This window comes from Carya illinoinensis, chromosome 1 (genome assembly GCF_018687715.1).
Source record: "Carya illinoinensis cultivar Pawnee chromosome 1, C.illinoinensisPawnee_v1, whole genome shotgun sequence".
NCBI lineage: Eukaryota > Viridiplantae > Streptophyta > Magnoliopsida > Fagales > Juglandaceae > Carya > Carya illinoinensis.
Window position 1 is genome coordinate 39,801,578 of NC_056752.1, and position 12,362 is coordinate 39,813,939.

Sequence of the window (12,362 nt, forward strand, 5' to 3'; positions counted from 1 at the left end):
TGCCTGAGGAAGAGAACTCAGAACAACACAAGATAGATCAACAAGCCTATACCCAATGGGCTAAGAAAAATCGGTGCGCGCGCATAATTATGTTAAGCAGCATGCACAATGATCTAATGTGTGAGTTCGAGGTCTATGACACTGCCCAAAGCATGTGGGAGGCTTTGAAGTTGAAGTTTGGTGGGACTTCAGCCACTAGGTTGCGTGGATTAACCATGAGGTTCGACTCCTATAAGATGCGCTCTGACCATACGATGAAGCAGCATCTTAGGGCTATGTCAACTATGATCCGCGAACTTAGGTCGGCAGGAAACAACCTGACAGATGAACAGCAAGTACAGGCAGTGATAAGATCACTACCGAATTCTTGGGAGAACATGAGCCAGAATTTGACGCATAACGAGAATATCAAAGACTTTGATGATGTCTCGCGTCATTTGGAATTGGAGGCTGAGCGCCTAGAGGCTACTAAGCCCAATCATACGGCCTATGTGGCTAATGCTGGTTCGCGCAAGGCATCAAGGCCTAAGTGCAAAAAGTCCAAGAATGGAGTGGCTGCTGGACATATTAAAAAAGTGTCAGGAACTTCTCAGCGCACCAAGAGGGGCAAGCGCGGGAAAAACAAGTCAAAATTAGAGTGCTTCAACTGCAGAAAAATTGGCCACTTCGCTCGTGACTGCACTGAGCCGAAGAAGGTACACTCTGACTTTTCTCGCATTGTTTTTGTAACTAGCCATGTGATGGTTGCTGACTCCTATCCTTTGTGGACTGTTGATTCAGGAGCGACCGAGCACATAGCGCGAGATAGAGTCGGATTTGTGGAGTATAGCTGGATTCCAACTGGGAGCCGTGATATCAAGGTGGGGAATGGAGCTAGCGTGGAGGTACTGGGACTTGGTACCTACAAGCTGGACTTGCGGGGTGGCCGCACTCTTTTTCTCCACAATGTGCTATACGCTCCCGAGATCCGACGAAACTTACTTTCAGTTGTCACTCTATTAAAACTTGGTTTTCGGATTGTTTTTTAAAACAATTATGTTTCCTTTCATTTGGGCCATGTGTTTTATGGCAATGCTTTTCTTCAAGACGGTTTTATGATATTGGATTTGGTTTATTCTAATATAAATGAATCTATTGCTTTTCTTTCTTCATCTATTGATAATTTGGATTCATACACATGGCATGCTAGGCTTGGCCATATAGGGCAAGATAGAATGACTCGATTAGTTAGAGAAGGCCTAATAGGCAATCTCGCTAAGGTCATCTTGCCCACGTGTGAACATTGTCTAATGGGAAAAGCTAAGAGAAAACCGTTTGGAAAAGCCACTAGGGCATCTTTTCCACTGCAATTAGTTCACTCAGACATCTGTGGTCCAATGAGTATGAGGGCAAGACACGGAGGTGTCTACTTCATCACTTTTATAGATGATTTTTCACGTTACGGTCATATCTACTTAATCTCCCATAAGTCTGAAGCATTGGAATGTTTTAGGCGATATCTAAGAATGGTTGAGAATCAAGTAGATAAGAGTTTAAAAACTCTAAGAACTGACCGAGGACGAGAATATCTCTCTGAGCAATTTAAAAGGCTCTGTGATGAAAAAGGAATCAAAAGACAGTTAACGATGCCAAGTACGCCACAGCAAAATGGCGTGGCGGAAAGGAGAAATCGAACACTGCTTGAGATGGTTAGGTCAATGATGGCGCAAGCAAACCTACCAATTTCTTTTTGGGGGGATGCACTTTTGACTGCTGCCTACATTCTTAACCGAGTGCCCTCCAAATCAGTAACTTCCACTCCATATGAACTATGGACCGGCGAGAAACCCAATTTGAGTAACTTGCGGCCATGGGGTTCAACGGGTTTTGTTCATGATCTTTCTCATAAGTATGGGAAATTAGGCCCTAGAGGGAAGAAGTGTATCTTTATAAGGTACTCAGAACACTCTAAAGGGTATGTGTTAATAGGTGAACAAACTGATGGAAGTGTAACTGAGATTGAATCACGAGATGTGGACTTCATTGAAAATGAATTTCCAAGTAGAGGTGAGGTTGACAGGAGTTTAGAACTTCATGAGATTGTGGAACAAGAGGAAAGTGCTCCAAGGAATTTAGTTGAGAATGAGGAAGAAATTCTTCAAGCTCCTACAAATGATAAAAGGGACTTAAATCCGAGTGGGAGCACACCGCTTGTCAATCAATCACAACAACCTCAGCCGCGTAGAAGCACACGTGAAAGTATTCCCCGTCGTCGTTTTGAGATTGAAGGGGAAGCTTTTATGGTAGCTCCGCATGATGATGATGAGCCTAGGACAATTCATGAGGCTCTCTCATCTTCTACTAAAGATGAGTGGATGAAAGCTCTTAATGATGAAATTGAGTCTATGAAGACTAACCAGGTCTGGGATCTGGTTGATCTACCGACAGGGCGTAAGACTATTGGAAACAAATGGGTTCTTAAAGTCAAACGCAAGTCGGATGGATCGATAGATAAGTACAAAGCTCGCTTAGTGGCGAAAGGATATACCCAACAGGAGGGTATAGACTATGAGGAAACTTTTTCACCAGTGGTGAGATTTGCTTCAATTCGCCTGATTCTAGCTATAGTAGCAAACATGGATTTGGAACTCTACCAAATGGATGTTAAGACAGCATTTCTCAATGGAGAACTAGATGAGGAGATTTATATGGATCAACCAACGGATTTTGTGGTCAAAGGTCAAGAGCGCAAAGTGTGCAAGCTCAAACGATCAATATATGGCCTAAAACAATCATCTAGGCAATGGTACCTCAGATTCCATCGAGCCGTTCTTTCGAATGGGTTTACGATGATCACAGAGGACCATTGTGTCTATGTCAAAAGGTCCAAGAAGAGTTTCATTATGTTGTCATTATATGTTGACGACATACTACTAGCTGGAAATGATAAAGGGTTGATAGTCGCCACAAAAGAGTGGTTATCCTTCAATTTTGAGATGAAGGATATGGGTGAAGCAGAATACATTCTGGGAGTTAAGATCTACAGAGATCGCTCAAAGAGACTTTTGTGTTTGTCCCAACAGACTTACATAAAGAAAGTCCTCGAGCGTTTCCTAATGAGTGAATGTAAACCCATTGACACCCCTGTTGCAAAAAGTGAGAACTTGTCTAAAGAGTTATGTCCTAAGACTCAAATGGAAAAGGAAAAGATGGCCCGTGTCCCTTATGCTAATGCTGTGGGTAGTCTGATGTACGCAATGATATGTACTCGGCCTGACATATGCTATGCAGTTGGCTTAATGAGTAGATTCCAATCTAACCCCGGACTGGCTCACTGGAAAGCAGTCAAGAGGATTATGCGATATCTCAAGGGAACTGCAGACTATGTGCTGTGCTATCAAGGTTCAGATTTGCAGCTAAAAGGTTACAGCGATGCCGACTGGGGCAGTGACCTAGATGAGCGTAAATCAACCACTGGGTATGCCTTTCTGCTCAACAATGGCACCATTACATGGAGCAGCAAGAAACAACCCTGTATAGCTTTATCCACCATGGAGGCAGAATACATAGCTTGTTCTGCAGCGGTTCAAGAAGCTGTTTGGTTACGGAGATTCCTCAAGCATTTAGACATTGGCACGGATTCTTCAGATTCAGTGACAATATTCTGCGATAGCACGGCTGCTCTCGCATATGCTAAGGACTCTAAGTACCATGGAAGAACCAAACACATAGATATCAGATATCACTACATCAGAGACATGGTAGCGCAAAAGGAAGTGGTTCTGAAACACCTCTCTACAAGTCGCATGGTTGCTGATCCCTTAACGAAGCCTATAGCAAGAGATGTCTTTGAGGCTCATGTTAGGAATCTAGGACTACGTAGATGGTAAATGTTTTTTGTGTTTCAAATGACATTGAGATGTAACCTTTCCTTTGGGATATTAATACAATATGATTCAGTTATTGTCTTTATCGTATTGTCTTTCTAATTCACACACAAGATATGTCAACAGGTTTAGATCGGCTCACTCACACGAGCGATCGCCTCTAGTGCTTGAGAAGCGAGTAGAGATGAGATATTGTGTTCTAAGATACTTGTCCAAGTGGAAAAGTTAGTTGACACAAAGATATGTCGGTTTTAGTGGGAGCTAAGATCAAGTCCAATGAGAGGACTATGCATGGGTTACCCCACAACCTATGTAGCCTGTGGTTAGCCAGATGTGAGATCCTCTTTGACACCTTGGAGGCGAGCAAATAGAGGAACTCGGGTTAGACGCTTAAGGAGCGACTAGACTAAGATCTGTACGGTGTTGATATAGACATATGCTCTTTAAAAAAAAGAGAAATCCACCGTAGCATGTATTTCATACTACATGTGCTTATTCGACCAAATGAGTAAGTGAGTAAATGGTTCTCCTCTTTTTCACTGTGTGAGTCTCATTTTTTTTTAAGTGTCCTTTACTTTTGACTATGTCACAAGATGGAGGTTATAATGTCTGCTACTTTGGCATGTTGTCTATGGCCATGATTAATACGGTCTAAAGAAGCATTGCTGGGAAAGCGGTTTGACCAAAATTGAATGATATGAGTGCAAAGGGAAGATTCTTCGATATCGCATCTTCGATAATGTTTGCTGACGTCAAACTATGACGCTACATACTGGTAGCGACTAAGGTTGTGAACATATTGAAATGATTTAGAGATAGTCAAGTATTGTTCTGAGTTTTCTGAAACTCAAGAGGGTTTCGAAAATGCTTGAACTGATGCGATCGAATGAGTCTAGGACATAACCAAACACTTTAGGGATGTTACTATGCTAGTCTTCTCTGGGAGAGATTTAGTGTATGTACTCCCACCTTTCTGAAGATATGCTTGGTGGTCGCACGGCCTATTTACTTGTGTGAACAAGATTGAGAACATTAGAGAGATGCAGACCTATGGTCATGCCCATTGTGTGCGAGTGGGAGATGTTAAATGGAGGGAGCGCCCACACGGGCAGACCCCCCCTTTTTGCTGCATGCGTTATAACGCATGGCTTAAAGCCATGCGTTACACAGCCGGTAAACGCATGGCTTTAAGCCATGCGTTTCCAGCGTATTGAAGGCTGGCCCGTGTAGGGGGGCTATATATAGCCCCCCTCCTTTTGATATCGATGCACCAATCACAATAGTGAAAATCTCTCTCTCACTTGTTCTCTCTTGAAATAGTTTATAGGCTGTGGATTTATTAAGTGTTACTCTAGTTTTATAACTACGTAGTACACTTTACCACTAAGAGAAAATGCTTGGTTTTTTGTCGCGCTGGAGAAACTTGTGGAGCATTTCTTTAAGCTAAGCCTGAGGTACTTTCCGCTGTGCATTCTAACAACATATATATATATATATAGAAAACAGCTTCCATATCTGTGAGAGTGGCCAACCCATCATCTTCTTCTATAACATGATCGAGTAGGTACTGAAGTGGCGAGATGGCGAGAGGCCGGCGGGACACATGGAGACAGCAAAATACAGAAGGGCCAAAGAGGCTTTGAATAATTTTGAAACGAAAAACATCATTCATTTTCAGGGAATTATGATAATCATCATGTGTACGTATGTATTTTTTTTTTTTTTCTCTCTCTTGAAAGAAAAATTATGATCAGAAGTTGATCATGACGAACAAAATACTCTTCATCATAGATAAAATGCGTAATTATTCCAATATTGTAAGGAAAAAGTGGAAGCATTTCTCTTAGGATTTTCGCCCAATCATTTGGATATTCGGAACATATAATATATTATATTTGGGTGGGTAAAATGGATAAAGTTTGTGGAAAGTTGAAACGAATAAGTTTTATTCTGATCCCTAGCTATCATGGTGCAATATATGCTTCCAAGAGTCTCACATGAATGGACTACAAAAAAGTTGTTTATAATTGTTTGAACGTATGAAGTAGCTAGATTGAAATGAATTTAATTTTTTTATGACAAATTAAAAAAATAATAAATCTAATCAATAATTAATTGAAAATGAATTGAGATTTCTTTATCGACCCAAGATAGCCTTAATTTGTAACTCTGTTGGAGATATATATGTTCATGTTCATTCATTACACATCTCAGAAGAAAAAGTCTTTTTTGCTTTGTCAGTCATATTGTATACTTTTTCTCTGCGCCTCCCGCCCAACTTCGACCATACAAATTAACCCTACCTTTTGCTCTCCCACCCCTGCTTAATTGCAAGGATCTCATCACTTTTGTAGTTTTTACCTGGTAATTAAATCTTGCTAGCTAGTTTGTATCTTAATCGATGATCTCTGGAGCCCAAGATCAGCAGTATTGCAACTACCGCAAGCAAAACCGAAAACAGTGAAGATCGATCATAAATATACATGTTAGAACCAACATTTTTAAAGTATCTGAGAAGACTAGCTACTAGCTTATTCTGCGGGAGACCCCCAAGAAAAGGTAGAAAAAACAATGCACAATTAATACCCGTACAGCTCAATTAATATGTATTTTCGTGATATTTATCATTAAAAACTCAATAGTGAATACCAGTAAAGGTACTAGATATATATGAATTTTATATATATTACCATACTATGTTACCTATTTCAAAGTTCTTTGCTATATATATGAATTGTGTTTCTGATTATGTAACATATCTATTTACAGGGGAACAAGGCTAGGATATATAAAGTAAAGCAAATTGATCAATCGTTGTCGCTTCTTCAAGTAACCCAATTTTGTGTCTACTGATCATGCAAACACCAAATTAATATTGCGACTCTTCAATATATTAGGCTTTGGGAACAGAGACTAATAGACCGATCGAAAACTTTTTGTCTATTTTCAGTTTTTTTTTTTTTTTCCTTTTTATAGCATTAATGTGAAAACTACTAGTTTGGGGAAATTGTTGACACAGCATAAGCATTTATATTATCACTGAAAAGCTAGATACGATGATCAGTAGTACAACAGAAGGAGGACATGCATGCATCCATGCTTAATTAGTACAAGTTATACACACAGACTATATATACACTTAAGAAAGATCAGCCACTTGTACTTAAGCCCGGCTGGCGAAGCCGCGGTTTTCTTTTCCGATGTACTGTTCCCTAACGATTATCCCGCCGTAGAGCTTGGCTGCCTCGTCACTGTTGATGATGACAGGCTGATCTGGCTTTGGTACTGGATAATTCACCTTAGGAAGTACTTGTTGATTGCCGCCGGCTGGCCTGATCCTAGGCCGGCCATGGAAGTCGTCTATCATATCGAAGGCTTCCACCCCAATCTTCAAAAGGCGACGATGATCTGCCCGAGGTGCCATATATGCTAAATTAAGAAAATAGGTTAATACGACCTGTATAATGTATATGTGCAAATCAGTTAGCTTTCTAGGTTTTCTGGTATTAAAGGTTAAAGGCCATACCTTCTTATATAGAACTCACTGCAAGTGATCAGCTACTTGATTAGCTTGCCACCTCAAAAGCGCATGCAACAGATCAGAATGTAGGACAGATCGAATTCGGATAAATTAAAGAACAGGGGGCTCCTCAGGACCTCCACGCCATTCGGTGATTCTATTCAAAGATGTATATATATATGGTGATATTTTGGACTCTTCCTTTGAAAGTGGACTGCGATGCAGAATATATCCGAGAGTTCAGAGAGTGGATTAGTACCGGAAAATTATCACATTTTCAGTCTTTAAGAAGAATAATAAATAGTTTTTAATTGGAGGATGCACGTTATTTGATTTAATTGGATGCTATTAAATCAAGAACTTGATTTGATATTGTTCTAGGGAAGTAATTTGATTTTCATAATTATCAAATTAAGAGACTTGATTTTCATAATGATCAATAAATTTACTTTATCTCCTTCTCATGTAATTTTCTAATTATATACAGCGACATATTTTATATTCAATCACACTTGAGAATAATGAAAATATAGCCCTCAAAATTTCTCTCCCCCATTCTCCTCATTATCTGATCTTCTCCATCTCAGGTTCTATTATATTTGATGGGAATATAAAATATAATAGAAAAGAAGAATGAGAAGAGAAGGAAAATGATGGAGATGAACTTTTAAAGCTACATCTTTACTATATATTCTCAATTATGTTTAAATACAAAGTGTAGGTCTCTATTTATAGAGAAATTAAATGGGGGATAATATAAGGTAAATAATGATTTGATGATCGATCATTATGAAAATCAAATCTCTTAGTTTGATAGTTATAAAATCAAATCATTGGATTAGGATAATATCAAATCAAATTCAAGCAAGCAGATGTTCTATTATTAATAGATAATATGAGAGGAAAAGGGAGGGTTGGATATTGGATGAATTTGGTATATATATAGCATATAGGAATTGATTAAGTTTTTCACAGATTAAGCTTTTCATTCTACCAGTCTTCTTTATCTATGGAAAACAACTTGCATGCAGATGGTATTAGGTCATGTATGGCCGGTGGGATATTGCAATGCCTTAAAATTAGAACGGCCTTCTTTTTATTTTTCCTATTCTTCCTCATTTCTAGTGGTGCGGAATTAAAACGGCCTGAGATATATCATAAGTTATTCCTTCCGGCCAGTTCCCAGAAAATTATTTCGTATATTCTGGGTAAAGTCGGGTAGTCTCTATGTAGATGAATCTGATTCTCCAGCCTTTTTCATTCAAACTCCAGATCTTAATTTTTTATTTTTTAAAAAAGGTGATCTTTACCCTCTTTGAACTATAATTTTTTATGCGAGAATAGAACAGAATAGAATTATCCTAATGCAAGTGATGATTAGCATTAACGGTAGCATATATATATATTATATACACTTATTTTGCATTAATTTTAATGGAAATAATCAATATTTCCCATATGTGGTATTGTCCTATGTCTATAATAAGCTGCATGCGGATCAGTTCGATATCAAATGCGCGCCTTAAAAAAGTACTTGAAAGTGTCTTTCCTAACACTAATTTTATAGATGGACTGACATTTGATTATGGTCCAACAAGTACTGGCATTTGCAAGAAAAAAATATATTCATCATCCCTGTGTACACACCACACCATAATTGTTTTTTTTTATTTTTTTAATTATTTTTGGTTTTATTCTTAGTTTTGAACTAATTGAATTCTTCTACTCATCATTCATATACCACACAATTATTAACAAAAAAAAATGGTGTAGAGATGACGAATAAAATTTTTCATTATAAAATGTCATTGTGAACTAAGAATTGTTTCAAGATTCTAGCATGCTTATAATGTGAATAAGTTTTCGCCGAGCTAAGGATCAGAGATATTGTCACCACAACAACTATGGAAATTGTGATAGAAAATTATGTGCCTTGAAAGAGAAGTCCCAAATCTACTCAAAACCATGCACTAATTAACCATTCTTGGCATATATATATATATTGCTTATGTTTATATATAATATCATTCTCTAGTGGATCATATCAGCCCCAATATCATACATGACTCATTTTGGCCCATGCTCTTAAGTAGTTAAGTTCTACGATCATTAATCATATGCACATAACTAGTAGTAATTAAAGGAGAGGCGCTAGAGATCATCAAATACAAATTAAGTATCCTAATATCCGTTCCACAAGCTTATTACTTTATTTATATACGACACCTCACTCCCACGCCATCTGACCCGGCCTGTTACATCAATACGGCAGGAGTAGCATCCCCTTTTCTCCTATAAGTAGTGAACGGAAAAAGGAAAAGCCAAAGAAAATACTTGAAGAAGCGCCTAGCTAGCTATTATAAGCTATATATATACATATACATGTGATCATTATCACCTGACAGATAGCGTACAGTATGATCTTCATCAGAAGTACTTGACTTCGCTATAGATCATCACGGGGGAATTTTGGCCCCTAATAATATTGTTGCCACTCATGATGGTATTATTAATAGTACCGTGCATGTTGCTTTTGGTAACATGATGAGCTTCTTTCATCTGAGCAGGAACCTCGCTGATCGTGATCTCCTGATGATGAATATTAATAGTCTTACCATGATGATATGCATGCCTCGGAGGAGGTGGGGGTGGAAGACAGTACCCACACCTTCTGGGTCGGGAGCCGTAGACTCTGTCTATTATAGCAAAGCCTTCCAACCCAACCTTGACAAGCTTATCTACCTGAGGCTGAGATGCCATATATATATATATATGCCTGATCAACTTTGCTTGCAGTAGTACAAATGTACAGATCAAGTACCAGTCGATCGCTTAATTTCTCTCCCAATTGTCTTGTGTTTAGGGTTAGAGGCCAATTTATACTCGATCGATAGGAACATCGCATGCATTAATCAATATTTCGCCCTCCTATCTAGCTAGTTTCTTCTCTGATCGTTGGCCCACAAATCGTTATTTTTAAATATATATAGATATTACACAGAAAAGAAAATTTGGCCGGTGATTCATTCTAGATTTTTTTTTCTTTCTTTTCTTTATTCCTGTGGATTTTCTAATTCATGAGCCTTTAGAGAATTAACAGATATCATTAATTATAATGTTCTTTTTCTTTCTAATCAATTATAATGTTCATTCGAGATATTACCAGCACCACTGCCATTAATGTCATTAATTAAGGGGCACTGGGTTGCTTACATGACTCCTAATTATGGCCACGGGGTGGATTGAATAACTTCCCACATGCATGGCCATGCCATGGGGCTGTCATGCCATGCATGCATCCTTGAAATTAAGAATGGTCACCGCGTTAAGGCATTTTACTTTTTTTTCTTTTTTAAAATATTAAAAAAAAAAACAAAGGATTCTTTGAGAATTTTACATTCAAATATTAATTCAAAGAATTAATAGCTATTCATCGATCTCATAGTTTTTAGAGGAACAAGTACTATTTATTATCATAAAATCAAATTAACCAAACAATTAAGCTATTTTAATTTAAGGACTTATATTTTTACAACCTAAACGTACCCTTACACCTTATAAAAAAAATATTTTTTCCAAATTAAGTAAATATGTAGGTACGTGTCAAGTACCGTTACAATATTTGATAATAAATATTTAAAAGAAATATTGTATATAGTCATAAAATGCATACAATCTTTTAAAAAAATAATACAGTTTATTATTAAAAAATTAATTTTTTTATATAGATTCTATATTTATCATTATTTAAAAAAAATAATGCACGACACTTTCGTATGATCTACTGTTACAAATATCATTTCTTGATCAAATAATAATCTATAAATCAATGCTTTATATTTTTAAAAAACTTGTTTAGGACATGATACATATCGGGACGTTCAAATTCAATATATATAGTTTAAAACGAAATTCTAATATATCATATGGAGGCCTCATAATTTAAAGATTCTTATTTTTAGTTAGTAAACATATATATATATATATATATATATATTCTGACGTATATATTTCTGACGTAAGATCATGACGTTGATGATCATGAGCTTAATTAAGAAGCAACCCTTTATATATATATTCTAGTGATCTACCGGCCGATTTGTTAGGTAAAGGCGCAAGTAAGGAGAAGAGGTGGCAGGATAAGATCGATGCAGCTTATTCTTTCCGGTCAAAGCCAAACACGGGCAGCATGTTTGACCCAAATCAATTATTGAGATTCAGTACTCCTTATCGCCTTATCGGTTAATATCTGATCCTAGCTTTCATTATATTTCTTTTTAATTTTGCACGAATGTTGTATATATTTCTGTACAAACGTTATATCTATCTGACTAATGCTACTCAGTATTTATTATCATTTTTTATTATTTTATGATATAACATTAAATAATTAAAAATTATTTATTATATTTTATTTATAAACTTATTATTTAAGGTCATGAGGTGATAAAAAAAATGATAAATAATTTTTTTCTATCTATAATTAATGTTAATTTTTGTGTATATATTTTTTAATGAATGCCAAAAGAAAAGGGCCAGAGAACAGTCTAAAGCAAGCTGCAGCGTAGCTAGCTAGCTTCTGTCGATAACTTATACATCGTTATTTAATTTGTTAAGATCGTGTGATCATATATATCATGTTAATTAGAGGATAATATGTACCTAATTTTCATTCGATAGAAATCGCTTTGATTTTCTGAGATTTATGCAGGGCCAGATTTTGAAACCCAAAGTTGGATGGCCAACGCTCAGACCTAATTTTCATTCGATATATATTCCGTCTCCCCTCCCCTCCCCCCCCCCCCCCCCCCTGCCCTGTTGTTTTTGTATCGGTTGAAAGGTAAGAAGGAAAATAATAAAAGAGAGAAATTTTTTTGAAAACAAATTACTTTTTTGGTATAAGTTTGGATCATGATTCTTACAAAAATTTTATAATCCAGAAAGAAAAAGAATTAGATTACACGAATTATAAGATT

General features: G+C 37.0%; 1 protein-coding gene across 1 annotated transcript; it reads left to right on the forward strand.

Annotated features, from left to right (window-relative positions):
* Positions 1-349: 349 nt before the first annotated feature.
* LOC122302663 lies at positions 350-927 on the forward strand. Its single transcript, XM_043114049.1, has 2 exons — positions 350-695; positions 781-927. Exons 1-2 carry the CDS (start codon positions 378-380, stop codon positions 796-798), a joined length of 336 nt encoding a protein of 111 aa, XP_042969983.1. The 5' UTR covers positions 350-377; the 3' UTR covers positions 799-927.
* Positions 928-12,362: the final 11,435 nt, after the last annotated feature.